Here is a 26,040-nt window from a genome sequence, read left to right as displayed (position 1 = left end):
TTTATTTGCGAGTCGATGCATCAGAATGGAGTGGAGCAGGGACTTTGTGGCTTGCCATTGTAGCACCTTTGTCACTGCTACTGCTACTTTTTTCATCTGCTCCTGATTCACAACGATTTAAATAAAGAAATACTCAGAAACTCAATTTTAAGCTTAATTCTCTTTATGTATGTCCCCCTTTAACAGAAAAAATCAACAAGAACATAATAAACACACCAAAAACAGAATTTTTATTGGAGTGGGTCTTTACATTTTTTGTGTTTTATTGTTTAAACCTTTATGTCAAGTACCTTGTTCTACCGCATGTTGATCAATCAATTGATTGATTGATCTATTGATTGAAGACAATTTTATTTTTTTCTCTATTGTCATTAGTATTCATATGTTATCCTTGTCCTCGCCCGCCTCTCTGTCATCAGACTCCACCGTGGGGTCCGTCGCAGAGATAGCAACAGCAGTTGGGTTGGAAGAAGCCCTCATCACGATTTTTCTCCCAAGATATCCGGCAGATCTCACAGCCCGTCTATCACCTTCAGTGAGTCATCGTTGTCCCTGAGTCAGAGAAAAGCAAAGGTAGGAGCAGAAACTTCTTCTAACTTGTTCATTTGCATAAACAGATCAGAAATATATTTGGTGAACAGAAAGTAATGAGAAATTCAAGTAAAGGGTAGGTGTTTTCGCACCAAAACTATTGTGTTTTTTAAGGCACTGGGTCCTGAGTTCATCAGAATGCCAGACGAGCAGCAAATCCTTCTTGAGCTTCCAGGATCTATTGTGGTAAACTATTGATTTCAACTCATTGACCCAATTCTATCAGATGTTGTATATACATGTTTGTCTTTTCATGTTGTTTCTCTTGCATGCCAAACTGTCTAAAAAGGCATGTTCATTTTTCGTTTTTGACATTGAATCAGTGTGTCCTTTTTTGTTTTTGATTTGCGTTTCTGTGCATGCATATCTCTGTGTTTGCACACCACAGTCCAGAAAGGGCCATTCCAGTTCGTCTCAGAGAGAAGTGACTGTAGTGCTGCCTAACGGACAGTACATGGTTGTGCGCTGTGACATTAAATCAAGAGCGAGAGATGTGTTTGACATGGTGGTGGCTCACGCAAACTTGGTGGAGCACTTTTACTTTGGTCTTTCCTTCCTAGATGGTAAGAGGACGTGTGGTGGAACCTATTTTATCTTGAAAAATATTGTATTAATCTTTAAAAAAAGATTTGATTCAAAATATCCAATAATATCTCCCTGCATTTTGATTGATAGGTTAACTGGTTGTGTGAGAGAAGGATAAAAGAGGCTTAAAAAGTTTGTTCTTTGCTGCTTTGCAGATGATGAATACTTTTTCTTGGACCATGAAACAAAAATCTCCAAAGTAGCACCTGACAGTTGGAAAAAAGGCCAAATATCCTCCTTTGTGGTGTTTCTTCGAGTCAAATTCTTTGTTGACGACATCTCCTTTATTCTGTAAGTACAGCACCTGCCTGCTGGTCTACTCACACTGCTAGCGGCAAGTTTATTTATAGAAATTGATTGAGAAGGAAAGGACTATTCTTTTTTTTTGTTAGTCATTATTTCCTGCCTTCTAGGCACAGACTGACTCGTCACCAGTATTACTTACAGCTGCGTAAGGATATCCTAGAGGACAGACTTTACTGCAACGAGGAGACGGGTTTGTTCCTGGCTGCTCTTGCTCTTCAGGTCGAGTTTGGTGATTACATGCCAGAGGTACAGATGAAAAATGCTTTGTTTTATTACCCGATTTATCCATTTGCATCACATTTCAATATTTTTTATGCATCTCCAGTTGTATGGGAAGAATTATTACCAGCCAGAGCACTATGTGTCCAAAAGGATGTTGGAGAAGCTTGCTGTGCCCATCATCAGAGACGAGTTACCAAGACGTCATGCAAGCCACGTCCACTTGTTACCAGAAGAGGCGGAAATTGAGTACTTAAAGGTAACCAGGATACTTTTGCTGTCACTCAGACACAGATCAGTTTGTCAAAACTCTAAAAAAGTAAAGTTGTGAATAACATAGTAATATATGAGCAATTTAATAAAAACGCTTACGTCCTCTCGCAATTATCAGATTGTTCAACAGCTGCCAGAGTACGGAGTTATGTTCCATCGAGTTGGACGAGAAAAAAGGCCTGTGATTGGAGAGTTAATTTTGGGAGTCTGTGCCAAGGGAATCATTGTCTATGAAAACAAGAACCACATCAGAACAGTCACCAGGCGCTTCCTGTGGAGGGAAACGGACTCCATATCAACTGGGGTAAATGAACCTGTTATTTTTGATAAAGATTTTGTTGCCCCCAAACGCTTTTGCTGCGTTATAATTTTAATTGCCACCAGATGGATTCATTTGAATTTTTGTATCAGTAAGGACAACTCAATTGGTTCATTTTTTTCTTAGAAAACTTTTATTGAAAGGGAGTCCATCCATTTTAGGTCATCTTTCAACAATTCAGGAATAGTGTATTTATTTTTTGTCTGTTCCCACATGATTGACCAACGTCATATAGATCATACATTATGACAAAACAAAAGTTTGACAAAGTACTTCTTAGTACGTCTTATATTTTATCAAGAGAAAACATCTCTAGTAGATCAAGTGAATTTCACTTAATTTCTTTGATTTATTTTTTAACGGATACAGTGACAACAGTTTAGTCTGTGAATCTTGTTTCTATGATTTTGTTTTTCTGTTTTATTATTTATATTGTTGTAGCTGTTGTGACAGAACACTGCTCCCAACATATGAATTATAATCATTTTGTTTTCAAATCGATATAAATGGCAGCAATTTGCAAACCCATGTATTTTCAGTTTTTCCACATTTCTACAGCAACCCAATGTCTTTTTGTTTTTTGTTTGTTTTTCTGCAGCGGCGTAAACTGGTAATTGAGTGTGGTGGACCCAGTGGAAAAAAGCACAGTTTTGTAACAGAGAGCACAAAAATAGCACAGTACCTCCTCAACCTCTGCTCAGCCCAACACAAGTTTCACAGTGAGATGACGTCACGGCAGCTGAACCACACCATGATACCCGGTGGGAAGCCTCTTAATCTTGTGGTGAAAATCAGTGATATGTATGTACGTATGTGCTATGTACAATGTGTACATTGTACATAATACATTTGTACGTATGTATGTATGTATGTATGTATGTATGTATGTATGTATGTATGTATGTATGTATGTATGTATGTATGTATGTATGTATGTATGTATGTATGTATACATGTATGTATACATGTATATATACGTATGTACGTACGTATATGTACATATATGTATATATGTGTTTTTGGTTTACAACAATTTTCAATATTTACTGTAATTTTGACTTGTTTCGGAAAAGTTTTTATTTTATTCTAATTTTTTAATGTCCTGGTTTAACAAGCAATTTGCTTAATTAATGCTTGTTAAGTGGTTTGCATTTATTTAAGTAAAAAACTGCGGTTTAATTTCTACCATTTTGAACTTTTTTAGTATTTTTGAGTAAATGTTAAAAGATCTGTTTTTTGTCAATAATTTTGTAGTCTTAATGCAAAAGGTGTTATTTGTTTTTTAAAATTTAGCAGAACACTAAAATATTTAGTCAGCCTGTATTACTCTTTGTAATACAGGCTAAAATTGAAACCACTACTTGATTATTCTGGGTTTTTTTTCAGATGAGAACATCTCCGCCTACAGGGCCCGCAGCATGAGCCTGAAGAGAATATCTTGCTCCGAAGGCATGTTGAACCACGTGGGTTTGACACCAGGACACCGGGACTCCATCTCCAAATCCTGCGAAGATCTAACGGCCAAGCTTGAAGCTCGGATTCGGCAGCAGCGAGAGATGAGGAGGGAAATGAGCAGAGAGATGAACAAGGACGTGCCTGAAGCAGGAGACCTCAGGGATGTCAAAGAGCGACCGTGTTGGAGGTAACCTCTGAGGGTGGCCCAATATGTAATCATTTTGGTGGTGCAGTTGAAAGTAACTGTGTTCATGTGGTGCAGCTCTCCAGGGACGATTCCCAGAATGATGTCCAACATCTCACTACACAAGCAAGACTCTGATGTCTCTTCCATACGCGGTGAGTGGATGATTCCCTTTTATTCCCTTTTTGCAAAGATATGCTCCTGGATGTCAAATGAAATGCCAGAAAGTCTAAAATGATTTTTGGTGAGTTTGTTTACATTTTGTAGAATATTCTGGTGAAATGTTGTGGTTTTGGTACTTTAAAGAGCCTTGAAGTGGACTTTTTGTCAAACGTTTGCTCATATTTAACAATTCTTAATGCACAAATAGATTCGTTTAGGAATGGGATTAATTGTTGAATTCACTGAAGTCAGCACAAAAACATACCTTTATTTATTTACATGTAAAAAAAAAAAACTCCACAAGTTTACAAACCAAGAATAAAAACATTATTTAACGGATATTTTGGCCTCAGAATACACACATATGACACTTGGAAAACAGTCATAAAGAGAGATGTTGTAACCATTGATAATTTAAATCAAGTGATGTATTTGTAACTACGTTTATCAGGTTAAAAATATGTGCAGTAAAGGGTTTTTATTGTTGATGAAATGCTCGTAGCAAGCCGCATTTGCCACATCACATGAAACATTGCACAGGAAATACGTGAAAAAGACAATAAAGAAGTAAGATACTTATCATAACAAGGTGGTGTGCTTGACTAACAATGAGAAGAAATAGTTGCTATTTTGTGAACTTATTTTTTCCGTCTCCATTATTAGAAAAACATAGCATTCATAAACATAGTTGTCTGAATTAGTTTTTGAAATTCTTTAATGTTGTTCAATGAAATTAAAAGTTAGTCCTGAACATTTGTCACATTTAAAAAGAAAACCTGTTTGTATTTGTGTTGAAAATTCCAATGTATCTGTTTATAAAAGAAAGGTTTCCATTTAGCACAGAAACCTAAATAATTGCTTTGTTTTTTATCACTCAAAATGTGCTTTGCAGTTGACACACCAACCAGGAATCCACCAGAAAGAGAGATTGTCTGTGTTACACTGAAGAAAGATCCCAAACTGGGATTTGGTAGGTTTGTTTTGCTCTCAGTGTGAATTGGACTTTGTAAAGTGGGTCAGCACAGCAGTATGTCAGAGATTCTATATTGTTCTTTTTGAAGACGATTTTTCTTCCTGTACAACTTCTGGTCTTGTTGCAGGCTTTGTTATAGTGGGAGAGGACAGCACAGGAAAACTTGACCTGGGAATCTTTATTGCCTCTATTGTGCCTGATGGGCCTGCAGACAAAGATGGACGAATCAAACCTGGTACAAAAAACTATGACAAAAGGAGGAAATAAACACTATAAAAATGTTGTTGTTTTTTTAAACTCCGAACTTTGCTGCTATTGCAGGTGGCCGTCTCATCTCTTTAAATAAGACCAGTTTGGAAGGTGTGACCTTCAGCGATGCTGCTACTATCCTCCAGAACAGCCCAGATGAAGTGGAGCTCATCGTGTCCCAGCCTAAACGTAAGAGCCGCTTCATCATAAATTAATCCGACGGACATGTGTGCAAAGGTCTGATGCTCAATGTTTTCCAATCAGAGTCTCTGAAGGACAGACACAGTTCCCTGAGTCAAAGTACTCTTGGATTGTCAATGAACAAGAGCTTTGGATCACAGACTACCTTGAGTGGCATTGAGTTCCGTCCTGCTGTGGAGGAGCTGGAGGAGGCCATCACACTGTCCAACATGGCAACACCAAAACAAAACAGGAAGCTCCACATTCCTGTCGTCAGAATACAGGATGCTCAGGTAGGAGCCGGCGTAATTGACTTTGCTTCCATGGAAAAAACGTCACAATTAGCGTTGGGCTATCATTGCTAAACTGGTTAAGCCTTCATTTTAATAGGATCAAGCATGTCGTCATCCACCGTCATCAGGAGTAACTGAAAAAACAGACTTTAATTGATTTCCGTTTGAAAGTTCCTCTGAAAATCTCTCTTTTTTTCCTTTTAAACGTAAAGTCCTGGAGAAACATAATGAAACATAATAATTTCAGGATGTGCGTCCGAGGTCCTCATCCATCATAAGCCTTAAAACAGGGGAGAGGTTTACAGTGGAGCTCAGGAAGAACAGTGGAAGCCTTGGAATCAGTGTTGCTGTGAGTGAAAATTGATCTTGGGCTTTCTTTACATAAACCAAATGTTTTCTTTATTGCTAAATAACTCTTAGAATGTAATAGTTTCCGTTAAGCATGAGCAGATTAGAACTAAAGTTGTTCCAAAACATTACTGACCTCGCTAACTTACTCCCTGCCAAACTGCTTTAAAGGACTCAATAGGAATGTTCTTTAAGTAGTAAATACGTTCAACCAGAACGTTGATCTGTTGGAGTGGCTGGGATTATCTGACACTAACTGTCTCTTTGTAACATCTGTTTCCAAAAGGGTGGAATGAACACCGGCGTGCGATATGGAGGGATTTACATCAAGAGTCTGGTGCCAAGAGGTGCTGCTGAACAGGACGGGCGCATTCAGATCGGTAATTAAATCATTCTTAATTTTCAATGCTAACAATAAAAGTTGAAAAATGTAACATCTTTAAATTGTTTAAAAAATAAAGTTTTTGTCACATTTTATTTCAAATATCCATTTTTTATAAAAACTGCATCATAACTGTATAATGGGATTAAATAAACTTGCTTTTTCCCACTCCTTTTCATGAAATAAATCAAGCTCTTCAGTTAATGATCACTATATTTACAGTAATTAAGCAAATGTGATTTAAGTGTGTCTTTGTTTTGTTTGTCTGTTTTTTTAAGTATATCTGTTCATTTCATCATTTCTGTAATGAGTTTGATAAATCTTTGTGATTTTTCTTTTGTATTGACTACAATCAATGCTTGAAATAAAATAAATCAAAACCTCAAACCTCAAAATAACCAATTAATTTTGGTTGATGAATACAGCTTATGTTTTTTTTTTTCTCTTAGTTTAAATTCCATACTGTAAAAATGTAGAAAACCTTTCATTTGAAGTAGCTAACCTGTCATAGAAAAGGATCAACTTTATTTTTGCTTCCCATACATCAGATCATGTGTAATAACTTCAGATCCAAACATAGTTTTAATGGAAAAAACATGATATATTATATATATTGCAAAGCAAAGCAAATTGTATGACATTTTTACAATTCATAACCAATACTTTTTTAAATAAAACGTATGTTATTGGAAGGTCGTTTAAGAAAAATTAGTCATCATCTGTAAACATGTGTTCCGGTAAAATATTCTATGAACAACAATTTTCAAACCGTCTTAATTTGGGATTGTGGGGTTGCTTGAGCCTATCCTAGATACTAGTGGTGTAATGGTTAATCGGCTTAATCAATTAATCGATTTATATTCCTCCGATCCAACCAGATCGATCTGTCTGAGGCAAGTTGTTAATCAATTCGAATCGGCCAATACCAATAAAAAATAGTTTAAAAAAGAAACAAATTGATTATGATCAATTTTGCGTAATACCATTTGGATTGAGGCACGGAAGGTTTATTTTCCCATAACATAAAAACCACTGAATGCATCACAGTGAACAACACACATGTGATTGCAGCAAAAAATGATCAAGCCATTATTACAGTGTGTGAAAACACTTTGAATTTTACAAAGACTTGACCATACAGTGTGGTAGAAGGTTCTATTTGAATTATTTTGATGTTGAAAAACAAAAGTGGGCTGATATTTGCGAAACTAAACTGTAAATGGATTTAACATTAATTCTTGTTTACTTGTTTGTTTGTAAGCCTATTTAGTTTACACTTGATTGCAAAAAATCCTGGAAAAAATACAAGGAATCTAGAAAACTTCACCTGCGCTGTTCAGTACCCGGGTATTCATCTCGGAGTCACACTGGTAGGATTTCCTGGATCGATTTAAATTAAGTTAATTGGACCAAATTGGATCATTCAAAATGAACCAATATCATCCATATATCGGCAACCAAAATTATGATACAAATTAAATCGTTGTTAAAATGAATCGTTACATCCCTATCAGCTACTGTTGGGCAAAAGAAAGGTGCAGAATATAGATAGTGCTTGTTTTTCTTTTGTTTAAAGATGTTTTTTGTTGTGCCATTTTAGGTTTTAGCGAAGCCTCAATGGGATTCAATTAAAAAAAAAATACATTAAATAAAATTACATGCGCTCATAGCTTAAGTCTGGTACATCCGGTCAGTGTCAAAAGTCTTTAGATTGTTTTTTAAACCGTGAAAAGTTGACTCACTGAATTAGGGGCTAAAAATTTGGAGAAAAATGTTTGACCGATTTTTCGCACAGAAGAAAAGACTTCCCTTTTTCAAGTACCATAGTGTTCCACTGTGTTTGCTTGGTTTGTGCATCACTGAACAGCAATGACTTTTGGATTTGATGGCTTGCCCATCATCCAACCATGCACACACACACTTTTACATATTGCAGTTTTTAATGATGACAAGATGCGTGCATGTGTATCTGACAGGTGACAGACTGCTGGAGGTTGATGGCTCCAACCTGAGGGGAGTGACTCACCAACAAGCTGTCGAGTGCCTGAAGAGGACAGGGGAGGTATGCACACAAACATGCAGCACTCATATGCAAAAGCTGATCTTTGCATGTAACAAAAAACAGGAATGAATGAGAAAATTTACACAAAAATCCTTTAAAATGTCGAACTTATCTCTACACTCTTAAAGACCTAATCCGATGGAAATTGCGTTTTTGGTGTTTTCAACATGTTCTTGTGGCATTTTTCTGATGATGAAGGACATATATAAAGAAAATTAAGCTTAAATTTGGATTTCTGAGTATTTCTTGACTAATATTGTTGAGAATTGGGAGCAAAAATGCAGTTTGAAAATCAAAAAATATTTGTGACGTAAAAAATACGCGGGGAGAGCCACAAGCATCTCATTCTGAAGCATCCACTTGTAGACGACTAGTGGGTCCAGTGGATCCATCGTCTTCGTTTTCCTCATCTGAACTGCCATTTGGCTTAAAGCTGTATGGCTGTATATCTCCAATATTGCTCACCATTTTTGTTGCACCAGTAGTGTTAGATTGGGGCTAAGCTAGCGGATAAGCGTCTAAACAGCTGAATAGTGGGAAGGGGTTTATTTCGCATCAACAGTCCCGCACACAACTCAGAGGCAGATTTCTTAGTCTGAACTACTTTTGATATTGGCTAAAAACAGTATTATTTTAACTAAAAGACCACTGAGTACACTTTTAAAAAAGCTCAAAAGATGATTGGAGTAGGTCTTTAAGATTAGAAAAGTATCTTAACTTTTTCTAAGTCATTTTACTGACAATGTTGTTATTCTGTGGCCGTGCTGTGTTTTTAAAGACCAAGTTTGTGTTTGTTCATCTGTTTCAAAGGTGGTGAACCTGCTGTTGGAAAGGGAGCCCACACTAGTCTTTAAGCCCAGATCTGACTCACCCTGCCCTGTCTTGGTCCACAGTCCATCATACATGCAGCCCCCCAGGACTGAAGCCTCCATGGAAACGACCTTGAGTAGTCGAGCCAGGGACTACAGCTTTGTCACTGATGGTGAGAAGGGGGAGGAAGGGACATATGCAATACCCCAGAAAAAAAAAAAAACAGCCATGCAGACACACACACACTGACACACACACACTGACACACAGCCCAGAGGTGACTGTGAGTCATCTGACAGCTACATTGTGCTAGCTGTCAGAGTAATCCAGGACTGATGCTGCCTTAGTCCCTCCAGACTGGATGCACTAAAACCTTGAAGCTGCCTATTTCCTGGCTGGATTTTGTTAAAAAGACAACTCCTCATCCCCACATATCCTCTCTTCCTTTCCAAGTAGTAAAAAGTGAAAATCTGTCTAAAAGATTATATAGAAGATCTCATTCTGGGTGAGAATGTTAAATACTTGTTCATCTCAAATGCTGTATTGTGGCTAAAAGTAATAATGGAACATCACACAACACTGGTAATCCTCTCAAATTGCTTTGGATTTCTTGGCTTTCCTAGAAAACACTCACGAAGTTGTCCTGAAGAAAAGCCTGTCTGGTCTGGGCTTCAGCTTCTACATCTCACAGTTGTGTTCGGGAGCAGACCGCTGCAGCGTGGTCCGCATCAAACGTCTGTTCCCAGGTCAGCCCGCTCAGGAAAGTGGCTTGCTGCGAGAGGGGGATGTCATTCTGGCTGTCAACAATGAACGGGTCAAAGATCTCTCCTACCAGGTTGGTTGGAAAGGAAATTCACTATATTGTTAAAGGACAAATATTGCTAGTTTTGTTTTAAAAATTCAAATGTGACAATAAAAATGTATTTATTATGCTCTAAAACAATCTGTCTTAAAAGTCTGTAGAAGAAGAGTAGGTCATTTAGGCTGCATGATGGATTATAAAACTCCATTGACCCTGTTCTCTTTTAAGAACTTTCCCATGTCATTGGTCCACTAATCTTTTAATCTGACATTTCTAAAAACGGACTGCTTGTTGTGTTACAGTGTTTGTACCATTTAATCTGTTTTGAGGTGCCAAAGAGTTGCAGTGCATTAGCATTGGAGGAGGTGCCTTAAAACAAATATTCATGGATAATTTTTGTTCCAGAGAGTTTTGTTCCTCCTACGCGGAGCTCCGTCGACAGTTCATCTGTTGATCTGTCGACCAGTTGCCGGAGTGCTGTGCGATGTCGATGATAACACACTGGTAGGTACATCTACGCTGAAATGATCTGTCTCTTTGATCAAAAATCCTAATTATTTTATTTGAAATTCTAGAGTCCTGCATCTGTGCGTGGGGTTCGATCCCGCTCTCTGGACATTCGACTTGGTGAGGACTACAGCCGGTTCCTGAAGACTCCAGATGGTAACAGTGAACCTGCCCAGGTCGTCCCCCCTGTCAAGGACGAGGATCTGCCCAACACCACTGAGAAAAACCTGCAGCTTCCTCCTCCTCCCCCTCCTCTTCCAACTCCAGAGAGCCGCCCAAGGTTTACTAGTGAAGCTCAAGCCAATAAAACTCTCCCATCGCCCCCTCGAACGCCACCTTCCCCAACATCACCTACATCTCCTCCATCGCCAGTCTCCCCAGCCTCGCCAGCTTCACCTGCCTCACCTTCTTTACCCTCCTCACCTGTGTCTGCATCTCCACCTGCTCCAACGGAGCAACAGTTGACTTCTGGGACGCAAAGAACCCAAAGTGACGAAGAAGTTGAAAGAAGGAACAAGGCTGAGGTGGAGGAGGCTGCAACAACACTGAGCACGACAGTAATGCTTATGGATATTTCCCCTAAGACAGGCTCCAAACCTTTGTACACCAGGTAACAAAGAAGATCTCTGTTAAATTATAGCAAATTAAAAAAAAAAATTTGATAAAACTTCTGTCTTAATAAATTATTTTAATTACGATTCTGCTAATTTCTGTTGCTTTGTTCATTTGCAGTGGCATCAGAGAGGAAGCAGATGGAAGTGTGACCTACTGCCTTATGGGGAATGGACTGACCATCATGGAGGATGAGGAATACCTGACTATCAGCTCCACACTGGAACCTTCTCACAACCTTCCCGCCAACATCACTCCAGAAAGCAACCTCTCAGACCTCAGCTCACAGATCCCCCGTGCTTTTCAGAACCCAAACCTCAGCCCCAACATTCCTGCCTCACCCATCAGCTTCCCATCTGACAGCCCCACCACCTGCCCGCTGGCCCATCCATCTCAGCCACTCACAACACAACCTCCAAAAGCCAAGGATCATCCTATCCAACAGGGGCTTCTTCCGAGTCAATATAAAGCTGCTGCCAAAAACATCAGGCCCACCGTACCCCCACCTCAACCTCCATCAACCCCCATCACAGCCCAGATTATTGCCTCTGTGCCTCCCTGTGCCGGTACATCTGAACCAATGCTGCTGTCTATAGCGCCGCCGTCTCCCAGGAAGACCCAGCCGAGAGAGCAACCAGAAAAGAAAAGAAGGGAATACAAGGATGATAATGAGGAGGAGCTGGACGAAGAGGAGGAAGAGAGTCGGAGAAAGGTCTGTGATCTTAGATTTGCCTTGTATTCAAACATTTTACAAGCAGGTTTTCTCATATATATAACTTTATGTTCAAACTTTTTTCCCTAATTTTTGGCTGTGTGTTGTTTTTAACCAAATACAATTTATTTCAAGTCCTACTCTGAGCTTTCCCAGTGGTCTTTAATTATGATTATGCTGTTTTTAATCCAAGTTATTTTTAGCAATGTGATTTTCTAGGACATAGTTTTTGCAGAGCGGCAGTAGTTCATTTGAATTTTGCCCATGAGTTGTGAACGGGACCATTGGCACGGGGCAATCCTGCCAACTTCAACCCCCGTTCCTTAGAGCTCAGAGGAGGGAGGTTGCAGCCTGCCCAGCATATTTTCCACTTTACAAAAGTGCACTTTTTAAAATAGCAGTTTATAAATTAAGAAATATTTAAAAAATGCAATTGTGCCCTGCCGGTTTAGCTCGTGCTGGTCTGCAGCGCCTTCCGTCCGTGAAACCCGGGCTCGACTCCAGGCTGTTCCCTGTTCCCTTCTCTACCTCTGTGCCGGTCCCAAGCCCGGTTTGAGAAGGTTGCGTCAGGAAGGGCATCCGGCGTAAAACATTGCCAAGTTTCCCATGCGACTTGTTCGCTGTGGCGACCCCTGATGGGAAAAGCCGAAAGAGAAACAACATTTAAAAATGCAATTGTGAGCTTAATTTTCCTTATATGTGTCCTCCATCATCAGAAAAATGCCACAGGAGCAGTTTTTTTAATATTTATAGCCTGCTCTTTAGCTGCACTTATTCATTTAGTGGTTTAGCGCCTTCTTTTTCTAAATATTTCTTTCTGAATGAAATCTTACTGAATTTTCAAACTAAATCCGACCCTCCTGAAAGATAATCAGGTAACATGATTTCTATTTAATAAAAGACCATGTCTGTGTTAAAAACATGTAATTTTAGTTTGTTTCCATGTGGACTGTAAAACTTGTGCAATTTACCTTTCACTATGTGTTTGATTTAGTTTCTAAAGTGAATTTTTAATTCGTATTTAATTGTCATTTAACATAAGAAGCAAACAAGATGATTAAATGCTAAATTTCACTCGTGGAAAAAAAAGGACAGCTGTTGTGTTGGAGAAAAAATAACAAAATAAAAGGAGATAAGATCTAACTGTTTGTTTATTTATTTATTTATTTATTTGTTTTTGTTTTCTGCACATGCACCCTTCACTTGTTTTCTCTTCTGCTTAAAATGCAGAATAAAAATGGATGAAAATTCTAATTTTTAGTTAATTTCAAAGCACGTCGAGATGCATATTAAATCATCTCTTCTCTGTTTAGGGCATTGTAAAAGAGTTTGAACTCTGCGTGGTTTTGACCAAGTCAAGAAGTGGGAGTTTTGGGTTCACAATCACTCGGAGCAAAATGGACAACTGCTACTATATTCAAGAAATACTGGACAACCCAGCCAGGGCAGACGGACGCCTCAGGGCGGGAGACAGGCTTATCACAGTAATATCTGGACTCACAGTTGAAAAAACTGTTGCTTATGCAGTTGTTCTTGTACCATTTTGTCATTCCTACTTTGTCATTTTCTCCCAGGTAAATGGCCACAATGTCACAAGTGTGACAGATGATTTTGCCATGACAATTCTCAGGTCATCTCCCAGAAGACTAAGCATGACTTTGGGGAGAGCTGTTAGCAACCTGGTGGCACCGCCTCCCTGTGACAGCCTGCCTGATGTTGTTCTCCACAAAACTCCTTCAGGACAGCTGGGTAGGACTCAATGAGCTCCTTTGACAGAAACACCATCCAGTCTGCACAGTAATCTATAACATTTATTTCTGTCTGTGTCCTCTGCAGGAATCAAACTGACGGGTGGCATAGGCAGCAAATGGCAGGGGATCTACTGTTTGGAGGTGGTGCCAGGCTCCCCGGCCAGCGAAGAGGGGAGCGTCCAACCCAACGACAAAATCCTGTATATCTCCGGCAGGTGCACCCTGGGCATGACCTTAGAGGATGCGGTCAAAGCCTGTGAGATTGCCCCTCGAAAAGTCAAACTGAAAGTCATCAGGCATGTGCCCTTTCAGGTTAAAAGAGGCTGAAATGGATGTTGTTGCTTTTCTGAGTGTTTTTTTTCTCTCACAGAGAGGAACAGCCAGTAAACCCCAAGGCTAAGTGGAACGGTAAGGTTCAGCAGCTCACTTGGATGGCCCATAGATTGGTTGATAGCATTAACTGTATATGAGAACTGGACTGAGTCACTCCTCCTCCTTCATGTTCCAAATAGGAAGTACCCACTGGCTCCAAGAAGGCAAAATCCCCTAGACTTCAATTGCGAAATAAACAGCTATTATTCGATAATTATGTTTGTCAGAATAACTGCTACCTTTTTTAACACGTTCTTGCTATTATTCAATTGTTATGAAATGTATTGCATCCAATATTCAATGTATAAACTGCCCAATTAGATGCTTCAATAAAACTAGTTGGTGCCTGCTGGCCCCACGTTAAACTTTTGAAACAAGTGGTAGGGATGTTGACTTCCAACAAGCTCACTCCTGATTGGCGAGAGTGGTTGTCATAGAAATGTAGACTCAGACTATCTCGTACCAATCACTGCTTACTGGGGGGGCCATGATGCAGAGGAAGAGAGGTAGAGCAGTCGACATCTGATCAGGAGATCGCTGCCCGCCCTTGTGTTGAAGTGTCCTTGGGCAAGACACTGAACCCCACCTTGCTCCTGATGGTTATAGGTTGGCGCCAGTGTTTGGCAACACATCAGTGTGTGAGTATCTGTGTGGAAAGGTGAATGGGACTGTGACTCTAAAGCGTTTTGGGCCTCTAAGAAGGTGTGCTGTATAAGTATACACCATTTAATGTTTTTTTTTTTTTTTTTACATTTTACTGATGACATCTGTCTCCAATGTGGCAGCATCCATATTGCAAAAAAATGGTGACTGAATTGATTTCATTTTGTTGGAGCAGGAGTAAGCTATTTTTTATGGGTGACATCACACTCACTCAGTCAAGTTCTCATCTATAGTCAATGGTTGATACACATGCCGTGCATCCATGAACTGCCTATAGAAACCAGATGTGTTTGTACTTGTCTGAACAGGGATAATCACACTTTAATGAAGCATGTTCTTGGAACCGAGGGAACTACATGTCTTTTGATTTAGTTGTTACACTCAACAATTGTTTTCTTGTAATTCATAAGGTAAACAAATGTTTTTCTTTAGTAGGCCTGTTTGACTGGAAAAGAGACAGGAAGTTTTTTGCTCGTTTTGAAGAGCCTGTCCCTCCAGAGAGAGAGTTTCCCACTGAAGATAGTGAGTCTTTTCTTCCCTCAAACTCTACATCAGCATGTTCTATCAGTCTCATAACCGGTACCTTTCCACCCTTCCTCTTGTCGTCCCATTGTCCGAGTGAAGCCGGAGCTTGGTGCTGACAGAGGGACTGTGTGGAGCTGTGTGTGCATGTGTGTGTTTGTGTGTATGATCCCAGTGCTGACAGACAGATCCTGGGCTCCCACAGCAGGATTAATAATTAGCAAGCTTGTGGCCCTCCACTGGTGTATTGGACTGCAATGTCAAAGGCATCTCACGCACACACATAGTCACAGTTAAACAGACAGTGCTCTGTAGGGCAGGTAGCTCTGTTGCCTGGTGATGATAACACATGGAACAGGGAGGACCAGCATAGTGGATCAGTCTGGAAAAAAAAATGGATCATAATGTAGCAGGTTAGTATGTGTGTGTGTGTGTGTTTTATTTTCTAATTAATTAGAAAATGTCCTCATGGTTTGAGTCCATGAAAAAAAAAGCTCAGCTGTTAGTGAAGCCCAAACTCAAAGCAGCTCCACCTATGTAGCTTTAACTGACTCAACTAACAGTATGATAATGGATGCCCTAACTTTTTCTCTTTGTAGGCAGATGCTTCATTAATAACCTTCTTGTTTTCAGCTGAAGCTGCATGTAGGAGCACTAAGAAGTATCGATGCCTTTCTCTCGTCCAAGAGAAGGATGTGAGTTTGTATTTAAAGCATGCTTTCTTCATACATTTTCTTTTTTTTAGCAAGGGGTGTCTGCAACCTTTAGCACTAAAAGAGCCAGAGGGGCAGTTTCTTACCAACCAAAACCCAGAAGGAGCCACAAAGTCCCACTTCAACATTATATATAAAAAAAAAAAACTCTATTAATGTTTTATGGCCATTCATTTATGAAGTGTAGCGATTAAATATTTACAATAAATGGTAAATGGTAAATGGTAAATGGCGTGTGTATAGCGGTTTTCTACGTTCCTCGAAGGCCCAAAGCGCTTTACAGTCACAGACCCATTCACCCATTCACACACACATTCACACACTAGTGGCGGCTCTGCTGCCGAACTCTGGCGCCAACCTTCCACCAGAGGCAACGTGGAGTTCAGTGTCTTGCCCAAGGACACTTCGTAACATGGGCGTGCAAGGCGGGAATCAAACCTGTAAACTTACGATCATGGGTCGACCGCCCTACTGCTGCACCACGGTCACCCCAATAATTGAAATATAATAGTATTATAATTATTTTTATTATTATTTTTTATTATTTTTGACAACAGCACATACAAGTTCCTTTCAAAATAAATACATTCTGTGTAAAGTAAGATCCAGATTTGCAGATAAATGCTGAGATTGTTGCTTCTGAAGTGCAACAAGACATAAAATAGGAATATGAGTTCAAACATATTCTAACAACAAACTACTCTGACAGTAAATCAAGCCTTTAACTATAATTTTGCGCAGTTATCTGACGTGTGCATTTGGGAGAAATGGTTAAGCTCTCAATGCTTGTTTATTTAGTATAATTTCAGCAGCAAGATTACCTCAGTGTAAAAATCTAAAAAAAAGACAAAATTTAACTAGCAAACCTATTATTGATTAATATTGTTGGAGTTGTTCATCACAGCTGAAGAGCCACAAGGAGGAATGAAAGAGCCACATGTGGCTCCGCAGCCTCAGGTTGCAGTCTCCTAGTTTAGCAGCTAGTTGTTTCTTTAGCTTTGGCTACACTTGTGTTTATTTAGCTACAAATTGACTCATCCATTAAAGCCTACTTAAATAATGACACATGGATGGGCTCTGAGTGCATTTTCTTTTGTCTGTTTGCGGTACTTTCAGTGATGCATTCTTTGTTGGCGTCTATTTACGGTACTAACTATTCGTTTATGAATTATTCCCCTGCAGAGTTGCATCATGCAAGTGGAATTCAAAAAACCAGAGGGTGGGGGCCTTGGCTTTGCTTTGGTGGGGGGAACCAATGGCAGCATGCTGAGAGTTAAAGAAATCTGCTCTGGTGGTGCAGCAGAGCAGGATGGACGACTAAAAGTGGGCGATATTCTTCTGGAGGTAATTAAACATTTGATGATTGAGCATATTTGCAGCCTGGAGACAGAAGTCCATGGCTGTGTTGTTGTTTAACCCAGGTGAATGGGGTCATTGTGTCTGGGCTGAGTCACGGGAAGGTGGTAGACATCCTGAGGAAGGCTGAGGGGGCCGTTCAGCTCACCATCTGCAGGGATATTCTCCCACTTACCTACTCAGAGTCACCAACGCCACCCAACATGTCTGCTCACCCTGAAGTGTTTCAAACCGAGCACAAGGCGTCTGTGTCCAGTCCAGATCCGTGCTGCACACCTGTCGCCCTGAGCAGAGCAGTTGAGCGCCCCCCAGGTATAACATCTCCTCTTTATCTTTTATTTGTTAGTTCATTTGTTTATAAAAATCCCTTTCAAATCTGCTGGTTCCTGTTCCAGAGCCGACCTCAGACCTAGTGCTTATTGAAGCAGAGGTCATCCTGACCCCACCCCCGCCCCCTCCCCACAGGCTCACCGTAGTAACAGACGAAGCTTCAGTCGAAGAGGTAACGCTTACCATCACGCACAACCTAGCAGTCACAATCAGTCTTTATGTTGATTTCCACCACACCTCTTTACTAACATGTACTAACATCTTACCCATCCTGTGTGTTGCCTCCTCTGGCTGTGGAAAAGAAGAGTTGCAACAACACACCTTCTCATCAAGCTTGCTGCCCATCCCTCAATGTCACTGACATGTTGCATGGAGCCTCTGACAGGTATTAACACCTGAACTTTCCCTTCTGTTACCCGTGTCTTCTCCACCCCACAGTTCCTTCTTTTTCCACCCTGCACTGGAGTTCCACTTTCAACCACAAGGGGAAAGCAGAGAGCAATGATCTTCTTTCTTCAGGATGTTTGTCCTCAGTTACAGAATAACCTTCACCTTTAAGCAGCACACATGAACATTAGTTTTCAGAAAGAAATGCTTAAATATATATTTTGAGTAGAATGTATGTTGCTCTAAAACAGCTAAATATATAAAATAGGCCAAAATGCACAGGCAAGGGCATAGAATGCTCTGATGTAAAAAAATAGAAGTTTTGATGCTAAAAAATGGAAAAGGTTTAAGTATGAATAGTATCTCTTTTTTTTGGTTAACAGTTTCTTAAGCTAATTTTACGATAAAAACAACATGAACATTACTAAAAAGAAGCCATAAGAGTCTCAGATATTCCTTTAACAACATAAACTGATGACCTTAGTCTGTCATAATGAACTAAACTGGGATACATTGAAAAAAAATGGAGGGATTGACTACTAAAGAATAGAAAAAAAAGTTTAATGACTGAAGGCACATAGCTATTAGGTTTTATATATATATATATATATATATATATATATATATATATATATATATATATATATATATATATATATATATATATATATAGGGAAAATAAAAAAATCAGTTTTTTGTTTCCATTTCTGGTAGTGGAAGAAGTTTCTTAATTTATAACTATAATTTTTCAAGTTGTGAGAAGAAGAAAGCTCTGTTTTCATGTTCAACACTGTGTGATCTCACCCCCACCTCACTGACTCCCACAGGACACAGATTGTGACCAAACTTTTGGATCAATCTTGCAAAGACCTCCACAAAGGTCAGACAGATAGCTGGAGCAGCGAAGATGATGATGTGTTTGATGCAACATGCCAGGAAGTTTCTTCTTCACTAACGGGTATCTACGAATTTCTTTTTTACTCCAAACTTTTTATATTGGAGTGAAACTTTTATTCAAGAAGGGTGAAGATTGTGCTTCCTGCAGGTCCACCACTGGTCACGCAGGAAGAGCTGGCCAGCCTGGCACTTATCACACCTGCCAAGACCAGCCAGTATTCAGGTTCCAGGGTCAAAGCTCTTGTCCAGATTCTGCAGCATCAGTTGGACCAGCAAGAACTGGTCAAAGAGTTCATGGTATGTGTCAGCAAAAAAAAAACAAAAAAAAAGAGTTGACTCTTAATAGTCGTGCTCCAAATATCATTATTACCGGTATCTATTTTAAAAGCATTCCCAGTGGTCTTTTAATTATGATTACAATGTGTTGTTTTTAGCCGAAATCAAAAAACCTGTGTTGTTTTCTAGGCCATAGTTTCTGCAGAGAATCAGCTGTTCATTAGAAATTTGCATCTGAACTGTTGGCAAGGGGGGAGCCTGCCCCGATTTCCCATTACCCATCTGTTTTCACGCTCTCCTGCTAGTTTACAGCCCCTCACACTTCCAACCTAACATTGCCGGTGCAACGTAAATGGCGAGCTATGACCTTTCGAGCTATCTGAGCTATCCAGCCATACAAGTTTGAGCCAGATGCCAACTTAGATGAGAAAAACGAAGACGGATTTATTTGTCAAGTGGATGGATCAGAATGGAGTGCAGCAGGGAGCTTATGGCTTACGGGTTGTAGTATCAACATCACAGCTATAAGCTTTTTCAACTACTTTTTTTCAACTGCTCCCGATTAACAACAATTTGAATAAAGAAAAACTCAGAAATGCAATGTTAATCTAAATTTTCTTTTATCAATCATGAGAAAAATGTTAAACACACCAAAAACACGATGTTCATTTTAATTTGATTTGGGCTGGATCCCAAAAAATACTCCCCATACATGACATTCACCATTTGATAAGCCAACAGTAGATCTGTACTATTGAAGCCAGTGCAACTTTAATGGAGTGTGATTCAGGGAAAAGGAGAAGACCACAGCTGATGATCAATTTGCTTTTTTATTGCAGGCCTTGGAGCATCTTAAGCCTTCTGATGATTGTCTGGTGGGAAAAGCCCCTGAGAACAGAGAAAAGAACCGCTACAGAGACATTCTACCCTGTAAGGCTGCTTGTTTCACTTGAACAGAATACAAATGAATATCTATTTTTCATTTCTTATTAGTGGGTTAGATCTATAAATGCTTAAATATGTTGGCACTTTATGACCACTCTGTTCAAGCTCTGTTGTTACAGCAGGAAGTTGAGATATTTGTTGGGAGCATTCACTATAAAGGATTTTTAGTCTAGTACTTTATCCTCCCATACAGTGGAAAAAAAATTAGCTGTAACCGCTCTTACAGTGCATCTATTTTCCTGTCACTCAAATATGTAAGGGAGAAAAAGTTTTTAATTTTTTGAGATTTATACCTTTAATAAAATAAGGAGCAAATGACATTACAAGTTGTGTAATTGTGAATAACTTTGAGCTAATGCTCTATGCTGCTTCATGGTCTTACCCCCCCCTCTCACTATCACCCTCCCCTCTCTAACATCCCTCTCTCTTCTTCCCTTCTTTCCTTTTCCGTCCGGTCAAACACCAAAGATTTTCAAACATGGTTGAAATTAATAAAGTTTGGCCTCAATTACAAAAGGGGTTTATTCAGACATACCTTTGGTTTGATTAATAACCCCTCTTGTTAAAGTAAAATATGTCCAACACAAGAGGCCCTCAGCTCTCATCTGCCTGCCTAGCTGTTGGACAGGACAAGTTAAAAAAAAAAAAAAACTTTGAGCTAATGGGAGGTTTGGTATCAAGAAAAATCTAACATATTTAGTTTTTTTTTTTTCACTTTGCGAGAAAGTTAAAGCTGAAAAATAAAAAAAATGTAAGGTATTTGGTTGTTTTGTTCCTTCGTTTCAAAGATGATAAAACACGGGTTAAACTTGGAGAGAACCAGGACTACATCAATGCGAGCTACATCCGCATGCAAGTTGGAGCAGAGGAGTTCTTCTACATCTCCTGCCAGGGGCCCCTGCCTTCCACGGTCCCCGCCTTCTGGCAGATGATCTGGGAAAATAAATCTGATGTCATTGCCATGATGACCCAGGAGCTGGAACGGGGAAGGATCAAATGTCACAAGTACTGGCCCGAAAAGCAAGATGTGCCTTTGGACACGGGCAAGCACCAGCTTTTCCTGGAGAACCAACAGTACCTGGAATACTTCCACATTAAAGTCATCCGCATTGTGGAAGTAAAGGTGATCAAGGGGGGCAATGTTAAGACTTATTATTAAATGGTGAAGTGACGTTCTGCGCAAAACAGGAAATAGATTGTTTTTGTCTTTCCAGACGGGTGAGACTCACTTTGTTCATCACCTCAAGTTCACACACTGGCCTGACCACGGCGTGCCACACTGCTCTGAAGAGCTTGTGCGCTTCATCCGCTACATGAGAGCGCTGCATCACAGGGGGCCCATCACCGTCCACTGCAGCGCAGGCATCGGGCGCACGGGAGTTCTCATCTGCACAGACATTATCCTGAACCTCATTGAGAGAGACCTGAATGTAGGTGAAAGTTTTTTGGAAATTATTTTTCCCCCTTTTTTTGTAATCTAAATATAAAAATTAACAAAGATGGGAGTGCATTTTAGCTCCTTGTGAGAATAAAAAATGAAATGCAAGAAAGAAACTGCAAGGAGAATGTTTTTTTTTCTGAGCTCTTAAACAGAAGTTTACCAAATTCATATGAATGTCTTTGTTTGGATTGTTAACAAATTATGGATTTCAACCTAAAAACTCCCAAATATCTCTATCTTCCTGTCTTTAGATTAATGTGAGTGACATCGTGAAAGAAATGAGACTTCAGCGACACGGGATGATACAAACAAAGGTGAGTGCACACAGAAAGACCTACTCTACAAGTTCAAACGTTGAAAGGAAGGAAACTTCCCAAAAGCTTGGCTCTTGTTTTGCTCTTGTTTCAGGAACAGTACCTCTTCTGCTACAAAGTCTGGTTGGAGGTTTTACAGGGAATTTTACAGCTTCAAGGCAACCAGTGGCAGCCAGAAAGCCCTAGAGATCACAAAGTAGTTTGACTGTTACCATCTACAGCTCAGCGATGCATTTCAAACACATGGAGTCTAATGCGACATCTAGAAATTCATTTTCTCTTTGGCTGGTGTTCATTTAGTCAAAAAAAAAATAACTCTCTTCTTATTTTTAATGTTTCTTCTTTTATTTGCAACTTTGTTTTGTTTTTGATCTCTGTGCTTTGAGTTAGATCACTGAGATTGTTTTGCCTTTCCATCTTTAGTCAGAATTTTGCCTTTTGTTTGAACTTTTTCTTAATTCTGTGTTTTATTGTTTTTATGTCTTTTAATTTGGAAATCACAAGAGTTTTATAATCAAATTGCATGGAATTCAGAACCTGGTCATCTTCATGTTATCTGCTCTTCTATGTGCACAAATGAAAGCTCTGTACACCAAAGGTAGTGTTCTTTTCACACCTTGACGTGTAACATTTGATTATGCAATTTTTTTAAGTGCATTTGCACCCTGGAAAAGGGAGAGCTGGCTGAAGAATAATGAGGATTTTTCCATTCGTCATCTGAAGAAGTGAAAAGAATCAAGTGCCTTGGAAAGACCACTTCCTTCACAGCGACCCCAGGCACTCGCTGTGAGCGGTCCGAAAGCAGGAAACTGTCGGAGCAGCTGAAGATGACAGGACCGATTATCCTACCTTCAGTCCGTTTTGGTTTGATGTGAACTTTCGACCGAACCAAACCAGAGGAAGCTTACATCATACATTTCAGTTTGCAGTCCAACTATAATGTAAACGTTTGCTCATCGCCTTTTTTGTTTACTTTGTGTGCTTATTTTATTTTAAAAAAAGGAAAAACTTGTAAAATGTTAATCACCACTTTAAAAACCCTGACAGAGACAAAAACTTGTTTCACCTAACAAAGGTTTGATATACTTCATTAACATTTGAGTTGCTTTTCTGGAGAAAAAAATGGACAACAAATATTCACATTTATTTTGTAAACATTAAAAAAGTAGTATGGGTAGAAAGTTAAGTATTATTTGTTATGTGACATCTTTTCTCACTACCCCTCAGTTATTTTAATACAAACTCAGCCAAAAATGCAAAAAAGGATAAAAACTTATGAGGTTTACAAACTTTCCATTTTGCTACTTTCTATACAGAGCTACATTTTCGAGTGACAGATCAAATAAAGCTGTTGGGCCGAACCTCGGCTTTGGATGTCACTGCTTGTAAGCTTTGTTAAACCGCTGTTAACAAACACACACCAGCTTCTTTATTGCATGTGGACTCTAAAAGTACCAACCTCCCTAGCCTGCAGTTTGACTGACTTACTTGAATATGATGAAAAAGTGAAGATCAATTTCTCTGAAGAGAATGTCAGAATGTAACTAAATCTTCCAAAGCGTTTTGGGGCATCTTGGGAAAGACATGCAGTACTGTACCTCTGCCATGTGGGTGGCTGTGCAGAGCCATCAGCCTCTGTACCGTGTATGTGACAACTTTTCACTCGGTTCCGCTTTCCAGCATCAGCTAACCCTCTGCTGAGTGCGGGTCCTCTGAGATTGTGTTGTTTTTCGCCTCACATCTCAGAAGGAAAGGCATATTGTGGACTCATATCTGACCATGCATCTTGTACAGTCAAGAAAGTGCTTATGCAATAGCATTGTGAAATGTAGTACTCTTTGATTGCACACCTGCTTCTTAATGCTGAGTTATTGTCTTGACCTTGTACCAGCCACTATGTAACCGATAACAGAGAACAATGTAATACCTCTCTCTTTAATTAAAACCTATTCTGAAACTCGTTGTGTTGTACACCACGTTTTGGTCCACACAAAAGTAAGACAAAACAAATGGAGGGGCGGGGTGGGTTTTCCTGACTCACACAGAGAACATGGAGCTCAATGTGGCCCTAAATCTAATTCCCCTGAGCCCCCCCCTCTCCAGTTTTACTGCAGGTATGCTCCCTCTTGGGTTTTACAGCAGGGTAAATAAGCTGGGCTCATAGGGGCCTTTTGTGACAGCATGGAAACCCACTGCACACATATAAACTGGATGCTGAGGAAGCTGCAGAAGAGATTTACATTCTCTGCTCTTTATGCGTCCCTCAGCCCTTCATCACCACTCCACTCTGAAATTCCCACCCTTCTTCGTTTTTGCAAAAGACCTTGTGATCTCTTTTAAGTCGCTGCATGAAGATCTATTCAAATTCCCACAGATTGGTTCCCATCCATATGTATTAATTTATTAGTTGACTTTCAAAGGTAAAGAAAGGAGTTCTTAATGAAACGTAAATCTTCTGAACCCCAGTGTTTGCTGATTTTGCATGAACTTGAACAATGTTTGGAGCAGTATATCCTCCATCTCTTAAAGTTTCATTAAAGAAAGCTAAAATAATACACTGAGCTCGGAAGAAAGTTGGTGGTAAAGTCATTAACTTGGGGTCAATCAACCAGGGATTGTGATTTAAAGACCGGAGAAGAGTAAAAATGAGAACACATGCTTTCAGTAAATCTTTTCGCTCTCTGTTGGGCTCACAGTGTAAGACAGACATTTGACTGTTTTCTTTTTCTCTTTGTGCTGATTAACAGCTAGCAATCCAATTCTGTGCAGCTGTAAATTTAATCTTCATGCACGCCTGCACACCCTTGTCTCACCCGTCCTCCCGGTCCCATTGTCCCTTTGCATTTCTGTGAGTCTTTGCGGACACATCTTTCAGCAATAACAAATCTTCATGAGGCAATTGTAAGATGAGGCAACACTTTGGGCTTTATTTCACAAATTAAAACACTTCTGAAACACATTTTTAGCTTAAGGTTCAATCCTAGGCTTGTTTTCTTCTCAAAAGGCAGCTGGACGTTTCACTTCTCATCCAGAAGCTTCATCAGTCATCAGCCATAGACTTTTCATCGAAAATGGCAGCTTGAACGCGAGTCGACGCAGCCGGTGTGAATAAAAGGTTTTCATACTAAATTAAGTTTTTTTTTAAAGGTTCTTTAATACTTTTATATCATGCTACACTTATATACTTTGTCATTAACACGTTAATGAATGCATTGTTACATTAACCCACATGGAGCTCAAGACCAGTTGAAACCAGGAAGGAAGCTTCAACAGCCAAACCAGAATTTTTCCACTGAAAACACAGTTATGAATTATCTTGCTGGCAGGAGCAAGGACTGATACCTGTACCTACCACTTAAAACACAGATTTGGTGAAGACGACCATTTAAGGTGTTAAAGATCACTGGGATTTCAACTGTCCTGCCAGACATTTGCCTAAAGCCACACAAGGCCCACCTTTGGGGATATATCTGTGGAGTCCATTTTACAGGTCTTTGTCTTTCATGGTGAATATCCAGAGTACTCTGCACGAGTTTGATCCAACTTTTTATTAAAAGGACTACATTCCAGTTGAGTTTTTTGGTCACTTTCTTCCTCGTCAACGAACACTCAGAGGCTAGCGGTTGAAACCTCACATGCATTACAGGCATTAGATTATTTATGAAAATAAACATCAAAATCAAGATCAGTGAGGACTTCTCTTTTAAACTTCTTAGTATCTTTCCCCTCTTCTAAAACTGTCTCTGACCATAATTTATTATTTTAAAATTTTACGGTCAGAACATTTTTGTTTAACGGTGCAGGATGCTGCGAAAACTGCAAAGTCTAGCAAAATGGCCTCTTTGGAAACTGAAAGGTCTGTGTTGCTGAGTGGCAAGGACGATGTTCTCTGTCAAAGTCCCTCCTAAATCACACTCCACATCAGAGCAAGGTTGATTAGCACCTGCTTTCAATTAAATGACTTTCTCATCAAAATTTGGTAGAGAGAGAAGCCTCATGCCTCGTCACGTCGAAGATGTTCCTGCATTAGAGAGCTATTAAATCAGGGG

At 39.6% G+C, this 26,040-nt stretch overlaps 1 protein-coding gene across 5 annotated transcripts in view; it reads left to right on the top strand.

Annotated features, from left to right (window-relative positions):
* The window catches only part of LOC101164745 (tyrosine-protein phosphatase non-receptor type 13), a 29,905-nt gene extending 5,954 nt beyond the window's left edge, over window positions 1–23,951 (top strand). Inside the window, exons 9-47 of one of the 5 annotated variants that reach the window (XM_023963554.1) lie at window positions 420–573; window positions 706–777; window positions 980–1,154; window positions 1,332–1,467; window positions 1,590–1,728; window positions 1,808–1,960; window positions 2,093–2,278; window positions 2,892–3,054; window positions 3,680–3,935; window positions 4,011–4,087; window positions 4,987–5,064; window positions 5,195–5,302; window positions 5,389–5,505; window positions 5,581–5,789; window positions 6,037–6,138; window positions 6,424–6,517; window positions 8,496–8,581; window positions 9,392–9,563; window positions 10,015–10,226; window positions 10,599–10,697; window positions 10,769–11,310; window positions 11,433–12,024; window positions 13,338–13,508; window positions 13,599–13,773; window positions 13,861–14,071; window positions 14,146–14,183; window positions 15,246–15,332; window positions 15,966–16,027; window positions 17,228–17,389; window positions 17,467–17,713; window positions 17,797–17,903; window positions 18,034–18,116; window positions 18,946–19,076; window positions 19,164–19,312; window positions 20,131–20,221; window positions 21,025–21,359; window positions 21,451–21,666; window positions 21,929–21,991; window positions 22,086–23,951. In XM_023963554.1, the coding sequence (XP_023819322.1) occupies window positions 420–573; window positions 706–777; window positions 980–1,154; window positions 1,332–1,467; window positions 1,590–1,728; window positions 1,808–1,960; window positions 2,093–2,278; window positions 2,892–3,054; window positions 3,680–3,935; window positions 4,011–4,087; window positions 4,987–5,064; window positions 5,195–5,302; window positions 5,389–5,505; window positions 5,581–5,789; window positions 6,037–6,138; window positions 6,424–6,517; window positions 8,496–8,581; window positions 9,392–9,563; window positions 10,015–10,226; window positions 10,599–10,697; window positions 10,769–11,310; window positions 11,433–12,024; window positions 13,338–13,508; window positions 13,599–13,773; window positions 13,861–14,071; window positions 14,146–14,183; window positions 15,246–15,332; window positions 15,966–16,027; window positions 17,228–17,389; window positions 17,467–17,713; window positions 17,797–17,903; window positions 18,034–18,116; window positions 18,946–19,076; window positions 19,164–19,312; window positions 20,131–20,221; window positions 21,025–21,359; window positions 21,451–21,666; window positions 21,929–21,991; window positions 22,086–22,196 (6,361 nt within the window). In that variant the 3' untranslated portion in view covers window positions 22,197–23,951. Of the gene's footprint in view, window positions 1–419; window positions 574–705; window positions 778–979; window positions 1,155–1,331; window positions 1,468–1,589; window positions 1,729–1,807; window positions 1,961–2,092; window positions 2,279–2,891; window positions 3,055–3,679; window positions 3,936–4,010; window positions 4,088–4,986; window positions 5,065–5,194; window positions 5,303–5,388; window positions 5,506–5,580; window positions 5,790–6,036; window positions 6,139–6,423; window positions 6,518–8,495; window positions 8,582–9,391; window positions 9,564–10,014; window positions 10,227–10,598; window positions 10,698–10,768; window positions 11,311–11,432; window positions 12,025–13,337; window positions 13,509–13,598; window positions 13,774–13,860; window positions 14,072–14,145; window positions 14,184–15,242; window positions 15,333–15,965; window positions 16,028–17,227; window positions 17,390–17,466; window positions 17,714–17,796; window positions 17,904–18,033; window positions 18,117–18,945; window positions 19,077–19,163; window positions 19,313–20,130; window positions 20,222–21,024; window positions 21,360–21,450; window positions 21,667–21,928; window positions 21,992–22,085 lie in introns of those variants that run through there. The other 4 variants (XM_023963553.1, XM_023963552.1, XM_023963555.1 and 1 more) reach the window with 4 other exon arrangements.
* The last annotated feature ends 2,089 nt before the right edge of the window (window positions 23,952–26,040 follow it).

Source organism: Oryzias latipes, chromosome 15 (assembly GCF_002234675.1).
Source record: "Oryzias latipes chromosome 15, ASM223467v1".
Lineage (NCBI taxonomy): Eukaryota > Metazoa > Chordata > Actinopteri > Beloniformes > Adrianichthyidae > Oryzias > Oryzias latipes.
This window is presented reverse-complemented; position numbering and strand designations above follow the sequence as displayed.